Source organism: Apis mellifera, linkage group LG1 (genome assembly GCF_003254395.2).
Source record: "Apis mellifera strain DH4 linkage group LG1, Amel_HAv3.1, whole genome shotgun sequence".
Lineage (NCBI taxonomy): Eukaryota > Metazoa > Arthropoda > Insecta > Hymenoptera > Apidae > Apis > Apis mellifera.
In genome coordinates this window covers 14121086-14139273 of record NC_037638.1, presented here as the reverse complement: position 1 = coordinate 14139273, position 18188 = coordinate 14121086, and the positions used below count along the sequence as shown (strand labels likewise).

The 18188-nt window shown below is 23.3% G+C and overlaps 4 protein-coding genes across 11 annotated transcripts in view; 2 read left to right on the top strand and 2 right to left on the bottom strand.

Moving 5' to 3' along the window:
* The first annotated feature begins 31 nt into the window (after positions 1–31).
* LOC725527 (cytochrome b-c1 complex subunit Rieske, mitochondrial) lies at positions 32–2754 on the top strand. 3 transcript variants are annotated; one of them, XM_016917492.2, is made up of 6 exons: positions 32–944; positions 1085–1262; positions 1346–1642; positions 1916–1969; positions 2053–2174; positions 2447–2754. In XM_016917492.2, the coding sequence occupies exons 1-3, from the start codon at positions 728–730 to the stop codon at positions 1635–1637; spliced, it is 687 nt and encodes a 228-aa protein (XP_016772981.1). In that variant the 5' UTR covers positions 32–727; the 3' UTR covers positions 1638–1642; positions 1916–1969; positions 2053–2174; positions 2447–2754. The 3 variants fall into 3 exon arrangements, with proteins under 3 accessions (XP_016772981.1, XP_001121362.1, XP_016772982.1); XM_001121362.5 differs by having other exon boundaries at positions 1346–1969; XM_016917493.2 differs by lacking the exon at positions 2447–2754 and adding an exon at positions 2224–2342 and having other exon boundaries at positions 1346–1969.
* On the top strand, positions 1919–2934 carry LOC552719 (mediator of RNA polymerase II transcription subunit 11). Its single transcript, XM_006572290.3, has 4 exons — positions 1919–1969; positions 2053–2174; positions 2238–2378; positions 2447–2934. The coding sequence occupies exons 2-4, from the start codon at positions 2099–2101 to the stop codon at positions 2566–2568; spliced, it is 339 nt and encodes a 112-aa protein (XP_006572353.1). The 5' UTR covers positions 1919–1969; positions 2053–2098; the 3' UTR covers positions 2569–2934.
* On the bottom strand, positions 2681–8206 carry rtGEF (rho-type guanine exchange factor). Of its 3 annotated transcripts, none has more exon segments than NM_001278329.1 (12): positions 2681–3068; positions 3262–3346; positions 3438–3539; positions 3628–3883; positions 4280–5793; positions 5884–5962; positions 6053–6289; positions 6459–6657; positions 6742–6957; positions 7186–7363; positions 7464–7590; positions 7671–8061. In NM_001278329.1, coding segments are annotated over 12 exon segments (3300 nt in total). In that variant the 5' UTR covers positions 7815–8061; the 3' UTR covers positions 2681–2905.
* An 847-nt stretch (positions 8207–9053) lies between these two features.
* Positions 9054–18188, bottom strand: part of LOC107964025 — a 19270-nt gene continuing 10135 nt past the window's right edge. Inside the window, exons 10-12 of one of the 4 annotated variants that reach the window (XM_026446199.1) lie at positions 17665–17857; positions 17032–17298; positions 9054–9980 (exon numbers count right to left, since the gene is read on the bottom strand). In XM_026446199.1, the coding sequence (XP_026301984.1) occupies positions 9943–9980; positions 17032–17298; positions 17665–17857 (498 nt within the window). In that variant the 3' untranslated portion in view covers positions 9054–9942. Of the gene's footprint in view, positions 9981–16236; positions 17299–17664; positions 17858–18188 lie in introns of those variants that run through there. The other 3 variants (XM_016917495.2, XM_016917496.2, XM_016917494.2) reach the window with 3 other exon arrangements.

Below are 18188 nucleotides of genomic sequence, written 5' to 3'. Positions count from 1 at the left end.
ATAACATTGACAATATATTAATTAAAAAATTTGTGAAAATTATTATTAAATATTGTATTTAAAAAGTATGATTTATAATAATCATCTATAATATTAATTACACATTCAATGTTCAACAATCTTAAAATTACATGCACTTAAGATTTACTGCAGACTAGAAATGCATATTATGACTAATTACAGCTTCAATATAAAATGTAGTTTCATTTGAAAAAAAAATTTTTTAAGAATCATTCTAATTTTTTTTTTATCCAATTATAAAAATTGATTTTCTAGATAAAATGTAGTGATAAAAAATCTTCAAAAAACGAAATGCTTTTCTTCGACAATACATATTACTATACGGTCTTATTTTATTTAATTATAGATGTGTAATATGCATTCTTATTTTTGAATATATTAGGAGTGTATATATTAAATATCTATGAATATGTAATATATATTAAAATTAACCAATCAAATAGTATTTTTTTCAAAGGATTTGTTATTAACCACGAATAGCGCTACATATTTACGACGAACTTTTCGTTATTTTTTCTCTTCTTTCTCTTTTTTTTCTTTTAATTTCTTTTCTTTTTGTGATGCAGTCGCACTCTCGATTATTTCAAAAAACAAACATGAATCACAACATGAAAACATAACAAAACACTAAATAAAACGCAATTAAAAACGCAAACGAATTATTTACATGTTAAATAGGTAATGATTAATAGAAAACTAAACACAAATGTCATTATCTTTTTTATCGATTTTTTCTCGATTTCCAATCGAAAACTGCTTGAACGCGAGTGTATTGACATTTTATTTAAAATATCGGTATGCACATACTGATTTACCAAAACCAGACTTTCAAGAATATCGTCGAAAATCTCTTCTTAATTCAAATATATCGGCTAAACGAAGTACCGATGAACGAAGAACAGCAAATTATGCTGCATCTTTCGGTATGTTTTCATAAATATTTCGGTTTAATGAAAAACTATAAAATCGTTAATTAAAATTCGTCGAATAATAAAACAAAAAAATCGTTTTCATTGATGAAAAAATAATGGAAAGATAATTAATGTAATATTTTTATAATTAGTGGCAGGTGTCGCAGCACTTTATGGGTTAAAATCTCATATATTACATTATATATTTTTTCTTGCCCCATCACGAGGTATTTTAGCAGAAGCACAAATTGAAATTAGTTTACGAGATATACCGGTAGGAAAAGTATCAATATTTAAATGGCAAGGAAAGCCGATTTTCGTTTATCATCGGTAAGAAATCATATATAAAGATTATTTTCATTAATTATTTATTTTTATTTCAATTTTCAAACTAATATTCGAAAAATTTTTAGCTCCCAATCCATTATAGACCAAGAAAGATTAGTAAACATTGCGGAATTAAGAGATCCTGAAAGCGATAATGAAAGAGCTAAACGACCTGAATGGTTAATTGTTATTGGAATTTGCACGCATCTTGGTTGTGTACCAATTCCTAATGCCGGTATAATACGTGGTGGATTTTATTGTCCATGTCATGCATCTCACTTTGATGCAGCTGGACGTATACGTAGAGGACCAGCACCTACCAACTTAGAAATACCTGAATATAAATTTCTCACCGATGATACCATTCTTGTTGGCTAACTACCGTACTTGATATTTATCATTGTTCTTAATAATTTAATACTTTTTTTTATTCTATTTAATATAATATTAATATTTATTATTTATTTCTATAAAAATTAAACTATTTCTTTTCTTTTCTTTTCTATTCTATTATTCTTTTCTATTATTTCTATTTTTTACGTATTATTATTATTATTATTAATTATTAATATCATCGTAATATCTGTTAATTATTATCTATTATTATCTTCGTTGTCTTGCTTAAAAAAAATATATAAATAAATAAAAATATATAGATGGCGCTAAAGCCACACTTCGATCATTTCATGTTTGATAATTTTCAATTGTTGGTTAGTATTTGGTTACTTTATATGTTACATGACTCGATTTTTTATTTTTTCTTTTTTATTTAATTTTTTATATTTTTATTTAGATCAAACGTGATATTAATTCATACTACGTTTAAAAATTGAATTAAAATGACACCACCAATGGAAAGAATACAAATCCTTGAAACAATTGAAAAAGATATTATAGTGTGTTTGCAAAGTGCAGGTAATCAACAAATCTTTATCTTATATACATTCTTGTCGTGTAAATAAAGTATAATTTGTATAGGGCAAGCTTTTGTAGAGCTTAGTAAAGAAAAATCTAGTTTAAAACAAGCTGAAGCACAAACTCAGCAATTTTTGAAGACATTAGGACATGTAGAATCTAAATTAAGTGAACAAATTAATTATTTGACTCAAGTTTCTACAGGTAAATAATTTTTACTCTGGTTTTAATCACCATTTAATCTCTTTTTTTTAAATTTATCTTCTCCACAGGACAACCACATGAAGGTTCTGGATATGCCAGTCAAAAAGTATTACAAATGGCATGGCATAGGTTAGAACATGCACGAAGCAGAGTAAATGAATTAGAACGTATCAAAAACAAATCAAGATGAATATATCTAGTCATCTTTCTCAATTATTTTCAATGTATCAATCATAAATGTTTCAATTTGAAAATTTTCAGTTTTTATATATATATATATACAAATAATATAAAGCATTTAATTCATTCATAACAAATATATTTGTAATTTTCATGCAAACATATGTATCTATACAATGAATGAAAATTTTAAAAATTGCATTATATCAAATAATTCAATTAGTTATTTATGTCTATATTTTTTCTTACATATAATAGAGTTATGAACATTTTACAGAAAAAACATTCCTATTATGTCAAATTAAAAAATATAAACATAATAAAAATAAACCTCAATAAATAAGTATTTAAGATACCGATCCATTCATTACACCAATACTACGTTTTATTGTAGCAGCTAAAGAAAGTCTTGATCGCCTCTCTTCGTCTAATTGTTTTGTCAATAATGACATTTGTGATTGCAAATCTGTCATTTGATTTTTCAATGTCCTAACTGTTTCTAATAATATCCTATTTAAAATAAATATGTATATTAGATTTAAATTCTTAATGATATTAATTAAATATATTAATCTTTTAATATTAAGTATAAATATCTTGATCTATAATATATATATATATATATATATATATATATATATATATTATATATGTCATATATTGTATATAATAATTTTTCAAAATTAAAGAAATATTAATTTACCGATTAGTACAAAAATCCCAATTTTCACAGTTATTCATTAAGGAAACTTTTTCTTGCATTTTATGTGAATCATATTCCAACATTGCTAAAATGTGAATAAAATTCGAGATATAAATTCGAAATTAATACATAGATTTAAATATTTCAAAAACAGAAAAATTTAATTCACAACCTACAAGTTGATTCTCCAGAATGCATGGTGAATCTAGCATTAACAGAAAGACAATAAGCCTCAATCACTTTTAATATAATTGCATCTTCTTCAAATTGTCTTTCATCTGCAATAGAAAAAATTGATTATTCTCTGTATTGATATATATATATATATATTTTGCAAAGTTTAATTTTTTATGTTTATATCCGTACTACATAAGCGTGGTGAAGATAAATCCAAACTGATGTCAGTTTTATTAAATATTTTAAAAGTATAGAAAGGAGGTGCTGGTCGTAATGAAGCAATACTCCAAGGTGTTCTAATTCCTAAGGTGGAACAATGTTCCATGATTGATCTGTGATGTTGTTGTTGTTGTTGTTGTTGTTGTTGTTGTTGTTGCTGCTGCTGTTGCTGCTGCTGCTGCTGTTGTGCTTGTATCTGCTGTTTCCCATTTTGTTGGCTGCAAATCTGATAAAATGAAAAAAAATGCAAAATAATAATTCAATAACTTATCATAATTATAATTAAAACAAAATTAATTACGAAATATATTCTATTAATCACATATTTTAAATAAATAATAAAGAAATTAGAAATAAACCAACAGCATATGCAAGTTAATCTTATTTAATTTAATTATAATCTTATTTTTCAATTATTTTATAAAATGCATATAAACGTTAGTAAAACTAAAGTTTACTTCACATAACATGGCTGTAAAAAAAAAAGCATATGCTTGTGTGTACTAAGCGCGCGTATGTTTCTCTCTCTCTCTCTCTCTCTCTCTCTCTCTCTCTCTCTCTCTCTCTCTCTTTGTTTCTTTCTGTCTATATGTGTATGTGTCATACGCGCGCTCAGAAGAACATAATTAGTATTAAAACAAGCAAAAACATTAATTAAATGAGAAAAAAAAATAAAACAGCCATGCCATGGAAGCTTGCCTTGATCCGAGCATCCAGACAATGGTATAAATTTCTTCAACCACCAATGGGCATATAATCCTGATTTATATATTTGATTCGTTCCGTTATAATTGTTTTTAACAATGGGATGACTTGGCTGAATTACTCTTCTTCCAACTTTTCGTACTATAGTTTGATGTATGTACGGTATAGGTTGCGTAAATCTTTTTTGCACTTTATGCTCATATTTATTCAAAGGTACATAAATTGTATTTATTTGTGTTTGTATTTCATTTGTAGCAAGAATATGCTTAGAATTATGATCTTTCATGTTAGTTTTGCACATTGAAAGATCCTGAGCATTTTCATTATGCTTCGATAAATTGCATAAATGAATGCTATTCCTGGGAGTAGAACCAAAAGGTGATGTACAAATGCATTGATATTCAAATTTACTTTCATCATTTTCACTTTCACTAGAATAAATTCTTACAGGATGTTCAACGTTATATTTATTATCAATATATGTGCATAATTTACAAGAAGAATTAATTTCAGATAAATTCAAACAATAACTCTCAACCATTCCTGAATCTAACGATCCAACACTAATTACATTTGCTTGAAAATCAGATGCTTGATATATTTTTTTTGGTATATATGTTTGAAATTGACAACAATGTTTATTGATGTTTGAATTTTTGGAAATTTGTTCATCAATGAATCCTTTTCCTTTCCAACACTTTATTGAATCTATGCGCTTTTCCATTTCATTAAATATATCTTTATGGAAGTTAGAACCAATTGGATATGAATGAATAAGATTAGTGAAACGTGATCGATAAAGAGATTGTCCATCAACAAGATTATTATTTACATTATTATTATTCATAAAATTATTAATTGAACTTTCAATGCCAATAAATGGTAAACTTTTGCTAATTTCACATGTGCCATTTTGTGCCGATGCAAATTCTGTTAAACATGAATCATGTGCTAATCCTATAGTACTAAGATCAATATCTTCTAATGCATATTTCACTTCAAGTATCAGAGTAGACTTACGCAACATTGTTTGTGTCGTTTCAACAGGTGAATGTTTCGTTTTAATATTATTTAAAACCATGTTCTCTGAATTTTGAGAATAACAATCTTGACTGTTTGTTTGCATTGGATGAAGAATATATGTCGTTATATTAGTTTTTCGCATTTTTACGTTACTCATATCTGGTTTCAGAATATATTGCAAATAAAGCAATTTTTTCAGAATTTCAAGACGTATAATTTTTTTCTTGACTAATTTTGCAAAATATCTTGAAAGACGAACATATGGAGGTAAATTGTAACTCACGCGTGATGTCATTGATGATTTTATAAGACTACTATTTGCTGTTTGTTCTTGTGTTAAAAGTTTAATCCAACGCTGTTGATCTTCTTTAGTAGCGCAAAATACGAATATATTTTCAATCATTGGTCCTAAGATAAAATCGAAATTTTATTAATTTTTAATGTTTCATTTTGAAATGAATGAATGGTTTTAATGATAAATAAATAATATATTCTTGCCTGTAATTTCGAAAGTATTTCTTATTTCATCTGTATCTTCTATTTGAATAATGGTAATACCTGTTAATGGAAGTTTTCCCTACAAGTAGAAAAAGTAAATTCTTTTATATATATTTATAAATTGAAGATATAAGAAATATAATATATAAAGAAAAATTTTTGAATATACTTCATAAACAAAAGAACTCATTCTTGGACTGATACTGAGAACTAAAAGAGTTGTTGGAAAAAGAACAAAATATCTATCTCGACGATCTAGACTTGTAGTTCCATTTGCCAAAGTGACTGAGCCAACGTAAAGAATTTCTCCAAGAGAATTTAATTCTTCTCCCTCCCATCCTTTAATACCACTAGTTAAAATTTGGAGTGCTAATTCACGTTGTTTTCGTATAGATACACATTGATCCTATATAACAAAAATACATGTATTAAAATATAAAAATATATGTATTATAAAAAATATCAAACATTTTTAAAATTAAATATATAAATAAATATATAATAAATATATACAATATATAAATTAATTAATATAATTTATTAATATTAAATTAATATTAAATTCTTTAACTTACAGCTATTTCTCTATATACAGCTATACTGCGTTGAGTGTCGCCTCTATCAGGGTGATTTTTTTCTGTATACCTTTCCAATTCTTGAAGCATAGCAGAATATTTATCCAATCTTCGAAAAGGTTTACTTAAACTAGTTGTTAATACTAATATACCCGGTGATATTGCTCCATTACGTTCCATGAAATCATTCAATTCATCTCTATATAAAAAAAATTTTATTATTTCTTTTTTTTATTTAAATAATCTAAATAATCATACAAATTTTTTAATTTTTATATCATACCTATATTGATCTAAAATACATACAGCCTGTGGATGATTTCCACAATATGTTATATGAATAGATTTTAATTTTGGTGCTAATGTTAGAAACAAATTTCCAACTTTCAAAGCACAATCTTGTGTCACAGTTGTTTCCAAATTAGATAACAATCGTTGATGTATTTCAAGAACTTCATGTATATTACCTAAAAGTTGCTTATATTCTTCTTTTTCTAATCTAAAAATTTAATATATAAACAAATTTTACTTCTAATATTACAAATTTTCAATATTACTTATAATTTTATATAAACATAAATAATAAAGTATTATTATTAAAGTATTATATAAAAATAATATACAAATGTACATAATAGGCATATATAAAATTAATAAAACATAAATAAAATTAATAATCAATAATTAATGATTTATTACATATATTTTATATATTATATAAACTTACATATTAGCAGATTCTAGGGGATGTAAAAAATTATTTATTAAACCCTGCAATTCTGCTACATTCACTCTTTCAGAATCTATTAAATCCTTTAATACAATATCTCGATTTAATTTTTGATGCACAGGGGATTCTTGCAGAATTTTTTCAGGAGAAGTCTTCATAGTTGAAATATTATTTTCTTTAAATGAAATAAAAATAAATAAAATAATAAAGTAATAAAAATATATTAAAAATTATTTGATGAATTAAAATAGATTATTTTATTTCATGCATAATACCTGAAACTCTACATTCTTTGACATAATTAGATGGAAACCAGCCAGTTTTGTCATGCAATGTGCCTTCCCACCAGCCTTCTTCATCTGTTTGTGTTATTGTTATTACATCTCCTTTTTTAAAACATAACTATAACAAAAATATAATAGTATTTAGAAAATCAAATTATAAAAAAGTTATAACATGATATAATAGAAAATCAAACATACTTCATCATTATTTTTTCCTTTAAAGGAAAAAAGTGCAGTTACAAGTTTTGGCATATCAGGTTTTGACATGATTGTTAATATAAATGAATAAAGAAAGAAAAAACAATTCAAAAACAAATTTAAAAATGAATATATAAAAAACATAAACAATCTTTAATCAAACAATTTCATTTTACAAAAAAACATCTCTAATTTTGTTTGCATTTCTTTTTTATCAATTCAACTTCATTTATATTATAAAATTTGAAATGATACAATCTTAAATACATATTCATTAAGTATGTCGTTTAAATAATATTTTTCAACTTTCACAAAATTATGATTCATATTTCTTGAATGTTTAGTGACATTTTTATTTATACGTTTCACCTTTGTTCTATCGTGCGATTCGTATTCTTTTCTGATTACACGTTACCGCATTTGATTTCATTCAACTAATTTAAGTATATATAATGAATTATTATATACAAAAAAAAAAATTTGAAATTATTCAACAATGTCATTGAGTATTCATCTATAAGAAACAAAGAGGTTAGTCTTACATTCAGTTGCAACTATTAATATCTAATACGCATACATTTTCATGTGTGTATATATATATATATATATATATACACATTTGTATATGTTTAATTTTACGTATTACGTAACTATTCTTATATAAATAAATAAGTAAACATATATTACATACATATATATTTATGTTGTCTTCTTTTTTCTTTTTATGTAATATGTATAATATTTTATAAAAAAAAAAATTTTAAAAACTTTTTTTTTATGAAATTAAATATCATTACAAACACAAATTTATTATATAAAATTTATATAAAATTATATAATACTTACCCTTATAGATAAATATATATTATAAATAGAAAAATATATGAAAAATATATGATATAAAAGATAAGTTTTTATAAAAAAAAATAATACATATAACGCGTAAATAAATGAATTATATAAATCAGAAAATGTTGTATTTTTATTGTACCGAATTACATGCATATGATATTACTTACATTCGCGTTTTTTTCTTAAATATTACTATAGCTATGATATTTTTGAAAACAATAATTTTGATTTTTATCTGATTTTAATACGTTAATAAATTCACAATTATGATGTTTTAGCAAATATCTATTTTTGACTCTATATCTATATATTTTTTCTTGATTTTATAATTTATAATATATATTATTTTATATACTATATAAAATTAAATATATATTAAAAGAAAAGAAAAAAGAATATTGTTGATATATCAACATAATGAACACAATCAATCTTTCAATCAATAATTTTAAAATGGAAAAATGTGCAATACAATTTTAATAAAATAATAATTTTTTGTAAATATATTGGGTATACGTATAGACATAGAAATTCAAATAGAAATAAAAAATGTTTAATGACTATATTATCGAAACAATTATTATCAGCGTTTTGTCATGGTCATTATTATCGCTAACACGGGCATTATATGATATGATGAAGAATCGGGATCATAAATTCGATTGGACTCTCATATCCCGATTTTCCGTACATATATATAATAGAAATAATTTTGCTATAATTAGTAATAGTCAATATGCAAATAACATTCTTTAATACACTAATAACAAGTAAAGACAATAAAATCGGCGCGATTTTACTACGCATACAGGTACAAGGATATAATATAACATCGATCGAAGAAATCGCCTAATCGAGGCTCTGGTCCACAAAATATGGGTATTCGTCAGTGTATCCAATCGCATATATATACAAATATATATATATGTATATATTTGTATTCGCATTCATTGAAAAACAAGTAAATTACTTATCTCATTTATTTGTTTTCTTCTTTTTCAAAATTTTTTCAGCTGTAGAGAGCAATACACGCGATACATGTCATATTCTAAGAAACGGTGTTCGAGTCCTTCAAACAAAATTTATTGATATTGATAAGTTTTCAATTAAAACTGACAATATGATTCACGAAGGATCCTTGAAGGTTTATGTGATGGACGGATAATCATCAGTGAACATCATATTTTGTTCCTTTTCTTCGCTCTCTTTTTTTCTCAACTTTCATTTTCTCTTACTTCTTGTTTCTTCTTTTTTCTCGCTTGCATGCTCATCAACTTCTGCTTTCTAATGAATCATTTTTCTACTATCGTTTCTATCTTTTCTCTTTGCACTCTTCTTATTTTTTATCGAATTGGTCCTTATAATTATCAACTCTCTCATTTTATAAATTCTTTAATTTGAAATATGTACGCGCATGCCATTAACGTTTAACGTCGCTGCTCTCATCATTAATATGGTCTAAAAAAAGAGCAGAGGACGATTTTTCGTTGAAAGAGAGAAAAAAAATGAAAGTAAAAGAGTATACATGCGCGTATGGAGGACGTTTGCTCATATAGAAAGTATAATTTGTATCGCAAACAATATTTTCGAGGAAATAAAATATTTATTCGTTAATGATATTATTTGATATTTGAAATCGAATGAAGATCAGTCTCGTGCGCGTGTTTTAAAAGATTACAAGTTAAAATTTGAAAGAGATAATTAACGCGGTTCTTAATCACTAATTATAATCGACTAATGTCATTCATGCATTCATGAAATGTTTGATACGTTCGTTACAATGCCATGTATTGGCGATCTAAACAATTGCCATGGCTCATAGAAATTTTTTTTTACTTGATGGACGGGAAGTTATAAGAATGGTATAGACTAAGATAAAATTGTATACTTGAAAAGTATAATACACGCGATTTACGGGACAGTCTTCTAAAAACTACTTACATCATATTTTCAAAAGCTTGTAAACATAAGAAATAAATTCTCACATGTGTATTACACTAGTGCAATTTTTTTCTTTTTTAAAAAAAACTTTGTTTTTTTTTATATATGATATATATATGTATTAAATATATATGATATATCAATTCATTCTAGCTTTTGATAATCATATAGAAAAAGATATACTTCACAAATTTCGATGATTTTGAAATGTTATTTTGAATAATTTTTTTCTATAGCGCTATTTAATCTTGAGATATTCGCGAAACATTGTATTATTACAATATGTAACCTTCTGTACCTTCTGTAGTAGCAAATAACGGTAAAATGTTTATAGTATAAGCACATTACAGATAAAATAAATAACGAATAAAATATTATCATCATAATTAATATTTATCAATAACAAGCATGAAAAAAAATGAAATATAAAACTATTTTTCAAAATGCCAATGATTGATCTTGTCAATTAAAATTTTATTCATTGATTTTAATGATTTTAAAATGTAAAGAATATGATTTTGAGCATTTTTCTATTTTCTACATAATAGCGATTAGTTTTTTTGAGTTAATAAAAAATTTTTTATATTATATCATTGAATTTTGTTTATACGTCAATATGCAACTTTAAGATAGAATATAATTTTGATTATTAGAACAACAAACTGAAGAATTGAAGAATTGTTTTTTTAAAAAATAGTTGTGATCCGAATTATTGCAAATTCATAATTTCCAAGATGTTAACAAAAAATTTTTGCTAATATTCTATTAAATTTTGTCTATATCTATATATTCATGAAAATATAAATATCAATATATGATGTTTATTTATTGTATCTATAAACATATGATGCCCGGCTTTTAAAATAAAGAAATACAATAAAGAGATTAATATATATAGAGAAATTAAATATTTTTTCACGAAAATAAATATTCTAAAAAACATTTCAATTAATATGAAATTAGAGAGGAACTGAATAAAGAGAAATGAATCTAAAATTTTAACTTTGGGTTATTAATTTTCGAAATGTTAAAAAAAAGTTTGGTTTAGTAATTATTCAGATAGGAGAAACCTATTCATTAATTTTTTGGTTTTTGAATATCGCAAAGATCAATATTTTGAATAAGTTTTTTCTTTAAATATATATCGTCTTCGTATACTATTGCTTTTAATTTTCAAAATATTTGCAAAAAAAGTTATTATTACACAGAATTTTTTTTATACATCCGTAGCTACATGCGATTTTTTATAAATACAAACAATTAAGATATGTAATTAGATATATAATTATTATATATATTATTTACTTATAAATTATATTAGACTTAAAATGTTTTTAATCTAATATCGAACTTGATCAAAATTAAAATATAAAATAATCCTAGATAAATTACAATAATCAAAGTTATAATGAATATCAACATCATTTTTGGTATTTATCATTTAATTTTGATTTTTTTTTTTTTTTCATTTTGGTCATTCAAAGATCTGAAGGATTCATGTAATGCTCTCAATTAGATTTGAGACATTTTAAGCATAAATAAATATCTACGAGCAGTTTACCCAATATATATTTTGGATGCCGTCCGCTAAAATATTTATAAGATTAATAAATAAATGATTGCAGCTCATACACGCGCAATATAAAATTTTTTTTATACATTTATTAATAATAGCAATCTTTTTTTGCAAATATCTTGAAAACTAAGAGTAACGGCAGAAATATAGAAAGAAAAAAGTTTTTTTAAAATAAATGGCAAGAATCTTCCTGTTCTGAATAATTTCCAACCAAAAATTTCAATACAATACATTAAATTCTGCCTTTACACATTTTATGAAGATATCTTCGTAATAACAATTGTAATCCTCAAGTATTAAATAACTAATCACAATAAATGACAATAATAGCAATAATAGTCTTAGCATTTATAAGATATTCCATAAGTATTAACAACACATGATTTCTAATGTAGTCAATTTAGTAAAGTCAAAATATAAAACTCAAATCAAAATACTTTTTTATCTCCATATAATGATATATTTATATAAATATCTACTAAGCAATCAAATATGGTCTTTGGAAATTTAACATTCTTTACTAAATAAAACAATAATAATGAACTAAAAAAATAATAATGAAAATAAAAATCATTGTCGTCATTATTAACTATCTATAGTCTAAACTATCTGTAGGAAAAAAATTTGTTTTAACTCAATAATTCTGTTAGTAGATCTTAAAACATAATATAATTTAAAATAATTGATAGATAAAAAGTATTCTTAAACAATTGAAATTACAATAACCGATTTTATTTGAAGATATTATATTATTATATTATATTTTCTTTAGAATATACTATGTATATAAGGATCAGTATCGTTATTATATTATATTATCAATCCATAACAATGCAATATGCAAATAATAGCATTTGTTAATTAATGTTAAAATTATAATAAATAATAAATAATAAATAATAGTTAATAAATAATAGTTAATAAAATTATAATAATTAATAAAAATTATATATTAGTCATATTATACCAAAAGTTTTTATTAATATCTTAGAATAAAATGCAATATGCAATTTTTGTCGAAATGAGTTAAAATTTTGAGAGATCAGAGAAAGATTCCTGAATATAAAATTTTATCTTTAAATCTTTATTAATTTCCGAGATATTAATAATAAAATTGATAAAATGTATAAAAATGAAATAGTTAAAAATCTATTTGCTCATTAATTATAATAATTAAAATATCTCAAATTCAATATCAAGGAATAAAAAAACATAAAATAATCTTTGAAATAAAAATGAAATATAAAACAATTAAAATAATAAATCAATATTTTTTAAATCTATCGTGGTAATTTCCATTATCAAAGGTTTTATATTTTATTTTTCGAAGAACTCAATCTAAAATATTGAATAGAAATATTGAGATAGTGAAATATTCAAGCATCGAATAAGATATTATAAATTCATTATAATCCATAAAGAAACAGTTTTTTAACAAGTTTATTTGTTATATATTTCGCTGCCCATGGCGATATGTTTATAGAAACAAAAAATAAATGTTGACGCATATAAATTGCCAAAAGCATATATATATGGATATTCATAAAAATGTAAGACTTTTGAAAAATTCTAAATATCAAAATGATAAAAAAAATTCATATACACATATTTTCGATAAGGTTTAATGAGATATTTAAATAATAAATATTAAATAAATATTAATATTAAATAAGCATTTGAAGTTTATATTAGATAGAGTGAGAATGCTTAACTGGATGTGCGGCAGTATCACATTAGAATGTCGCTTGTGTAGCAGAGCTCTTCAATGAAAGTAAATATACTGATATTTTTTTATAAATCAATTATATATTTCAAATGAATTTCAATGTGATATTAATGTACATATCATATAACTCCTTATTTAATATTTAACTCGAAATTTTATGGGAATTTTCATTTGTTTCTATTTGATTTCAGTAAGTAGACAGATTGAATGTCATATAACAATTCAATATGGATTTAAATAAAATGTTTGTATTATAAAATAACTTATCTATGGATTTAAATAAAGTAGTTAAATATAAAAAATAAATAACATGTTAATATTCTAGAATTTACTAACATTTATTCGAATTTTTGTTAAATAAGAAGTTACATAATACATACATTATATTATATTGCACTGAAATTCATTTGAAGTATTCAATTGTATATAAAAAATATATCAATAAATTTACTTTTATTAAGGAGCTCCACTATTTAAACTCCACAACATTACAATATTGTATTCCCGTGTATCTAGCATTCTCGCTCTTTCGTCATTTTATCGCTCTATCTAATATAAATTTAAAATGTTTATAACTCGTTAATTGAGTTATCGAACATATATGTACATAAAATTTTTTCATCATTTTTAGAATTCTTCAAAAGCATCTCATATGAACACTCTGTATAAACAGATTTCAATGTACCAAAAATTTTATTCAGAATAGAATATTGATTTCTTTATTGATTTCGATGATTTTTAAATATATTTTACAAATCAACATTTTGAGCAATTTTTCTTTTTGTATGTTATTACTGCGATATGTTTATAGAAATAGATAAGCAATTGCATCATGCTGATGTCTTATCAAAGAACGTGTATGTATAAATAGAATGTATACAAAAATATTTATTTTGGAAACTAATAAAAACTCGAAGCAAAAATTTTATATTTTGGACTCCTTTCTCATTTTCAACTATCTTTCAAATTTTCAACTCATTTTTTGAAAATTATTTCAATGGATTGATAATATAGTTATATATTTTAAATGTTGATCGAATAATAAACAATAAATAAACAGAGATCGTATATTTCTATATCTAATAAATAAGTAAAATTCAATATAATACCAATAATTTTTTTTAATATTCATATCAAAAATTATGAATTTGCATCAATCCAGATCAGTTAATAACATAAACTTCACTATTATATTCTTAAATTTCTCAATAATTAATAAAATGAAGTCACAACTGACTAATAACATATAACAATAATTACATATACATACATATATATATATATATATATATATATATATATATATAGAAAAAAATCGTCCAAAATATTATCCTCTATAATATTTCAAAATCATCGATAAATCAATAAAGTGTGCTTTTTTCTATATAACATTTTCATTTTATAATTAACAAACGAAAAGAAATGTTTATTATTCTATTATTTTCCTCTATTATTATATTGTAATAAATTAATAGAAAATGCAATTTGAAATTGTATATGTTTTGTAACATGAAGTATGTATGGTGTCATATATTATAAATATTTTCTACTTATTAATTTTTTATCATTCTTTGTTTTTTCTTTTTTCTTATTTTCTCTGTTCCTTTTTCTTTTCCTTCTTCTCTTTCTTTTTTAAATCATTTAAACGACGAACGAAGTAAGGCGACAAGTTTTTTGTATTGTTTGTTTACAATTATATTCAATTGATCAAATATTGAAATAATCTAATCTAAAATAATTTAAAAAAATTATTATATATATATATATATATATATATATATATATATATATATATAAAGAAAAAGCGTAGTTTGAAAAATATGTAAAAAATAAATATATATGAAAAATAAAAATATGCAGAATTAGAAACAACTATATTACATGTATAATTTATGTTGTTTGAATTATCATATAAAAATATCATACAATAAATCATTATTTTTTTTTGTTATTTATTAAAATTTAATAGAAAATAAAAATAAGATTATAGCTACATATGATTTATCGTTTTAAGACATAATTTGTTTATTTGATTCATCTTTGTATAATATAACAGGATAATAATGTGTATATTAAGCATGCAAAGAGAAAAGAAATCAATAAGTGATTGCATCACACAAAGAAAGACTGGTACAAGAGGGAGAGTTTTAGAACAAGAGAAGGGATGAACAAGCTAAAATAGGAAGATAAACAATATATATATTGAATATATATTTCTTATGTCTTTATAATTTCGAGATCATAACATATAATTTTAAATAAAAATTAGAGAAAAAAAAAAATCTTACTGAAATTATTTTCTACTTATGATAGAAATCTTTTCATAATTTTTTTTCAATATAATTTCATAATTATAAATATTTTTAAGCTATTCTATTACATATTCAAATATATTTTTTATCTAATATGTTGATTTTCTATTAAAATTATTTTTCATCACTATATATAATTAATATAAATTACAAGAAATACTATTATTTTAGGAAAAGATTCAATGTATAAAATGTTCGAAATATTATGAATGCAAAGTGCATATTAACATATACGAAAATATTTACAGGTGTCGCCTAATAATAAGATACTGCAGAAGTGAGAAATTGGCAAATATGTTCTAAATATTATCTATACATAATATATGTATACACATATGAATTTTTATGTCTAATATTTTATATATATTTATTCGCAAACATAAATAATTGACTATTTAATAATAATTGAAATACTAAATTTTCTAAATTCGAAACTGGATTTGTTTGCATTGGTCCATTTTTCCTTGTTCTTACATATATTTTTATTTTGGTTGTAATTATTCATAATGATGTAAATTTGTGTTTTTATCATTAAAAGAAAAGAAAATGATAATATAAGAATAAAACATAAAAAGAAAAGGATTGATTTGTAATTTCATGAATGTTTTTTAAAATTCAAAGCAGTTAAAACACAAAATGGGGACAAAAATAAAAAATAAATAAAAAATATTTGAAGAAAAGAAAGATAAAGAAATGTGTGATGCATGTTTTTGAATAAAGGTGAAAGAGATAAAAAAAAAGACATGAAGAAAAATAAAAGAAGAAAATATAATGAAAATAAAGAGATAGAATAAAAATAAAAATAGAATAAAGTAGAAATTGAAAATTAGTTTAGTGATTAATTGACATTTTGATTAATAATAAAAAACCATGTCGCATTTCTTCGTTCAAACGATTAAAGAACGTGTAAATTTTCACAACTTTTAGATTTGCTATCTCTTGACCATACCTTACCTAATAAATTTCGTACCTTTAAACTAGTACTTGTTCGACTACCTCGATATTTTTTCGGCGAATTATTTTCAGAACAAGATCCTAAAGGTGATTTACTACGATTTTTTCGCGATCTCTTCCGAAATAAATCTCTTGTTCTTTCAGGATTCTCAAGCTTCAGCCGAATTTGTGTAAGTAAGCCAACAAGAAGTTCGTCAACGTTATGATTGATCCCAACGGATGTTTCAATAAATTTACAATCATAAGATGTAGCCATAGATTTTCCTTCTATAACATAGAGATATAAAAATGTTTGTGTTATTTGTTTTCATTATTTCATTTCAAATCAAAAAATCACATGCTAATATGCTTGTTTAAAGACATGGAAAAAATGGGAAGAAAAATATATACTAATATATATATATATATATATATATATATATATATATATATATATATGTATAAAATAATATCATTTTGATATCGATTTTATTAATCTAATTCATGTACGATGAAAGTTAGTCGATATTTTTTCACATTTTATATTTTTGCATATTTGAATACTTCAAAAAAATCTATTAAATTTAGGTAACGATATGGTCAATATAGAAAGACTGAGCACAAAACAGTTGGGAAAGCTATATAGTCTCTTACCTTCGGTCGAGACTAATCGACTGCGAACAAGGTCAACTTTATTTCCAACAAGGATCACTGCTCGAGCTGACACATAATCGCTGCGCCAAAGTGTTTGCAAAACTTCTTCTGCTACGCGTATTGAAGCTCGATCGGTTGTAGAATAGACGACGCAATAAGCATGTGGTTCATATGTGGTTATACAAGCTTCCGGCTATAAAAAATATTATTCGAAGAAATTTTATAATTTAACAATTTTCATTATGATTATCAATATATTTAAAACATTAATCACAGTCTACATTGAATGAGTTAATATGAAATGTTTTTTCTTTTATCTAGTTTCGTATGTTTGAACAAGATCCTAAAAGTGATTTACAATTCTTTCGCGATCTCTTCCAAAATAAATCTCATTAATAGATTATAAATTATAGAATAAAAATAAGAATGTCAACCGAGATTCATTAATTCATTATCATGATGATAATTAAAATTATCAGAAGTACTTTTTCTTATTCATTTATTCATTCATTCATTCTTTCCCC

Coding starts and splice junctions, on each gene's coding strand:
- LOC725527 (XM_016917492.2), top strand. CDS start 728: ATGTCATTATCTTTTTTATCGATTTTTTCTCGATTTCCAATCGAAAAC. Junction 945..1,084: donor AAATTATGCTGCATCTTTCG/GTATGTTTTCAT, acceptor TTTTATAATTAG/TGGCAGGTGTCGCAGCACTT. Junction 1,263..1,345: donor CCGATTTTCGTTTATCATCG/GTAAGAAATCAT, acceptor AAAAATTTTTAG/CTCCCAATCCATTATAGACC.
- LOC552719 (XM_006572290.3), top strand. CDS start 2,099: ATGACACCACCAATGGAAAGAATACAAATCCTTGAAACAATTGAAAAA. Junction 2,175..2,237: donor AGTGTGTTTGCAAAGTGCAG/GTAATCAACAAA, acceptor TAATTTGTATAG/GGCAAGCTTTTGTAGAGCTT. Junction 2,379..2,446: donor TTTGACTCAAGTTTCTACAG/GTAAATAATTTT, acceptor TCTTCTCCACAG/GACAACCACATGAAGGTTCT.
- rtGEF (XM_016917490.2), bottom strand. CDS start 7,814: ATGTTTTTTATATATTCATTTTTAAATTTGTTTTTGAATTGTTTTTTC. Junction 5,963..6,052: donor TGAGTTCTTTTGTTTATGAA/GTATATTCAAAA, acceptor TTCTACTTGTAG/GGAAAACTTCCATTAACAGG. Junction 3,540..3,627: donor ATCTTCACCACGCTTATGTA/GTACGGATATAA, acceptor TTTCTATTGCAG/ATGAAAGACAATTTGAAGAA.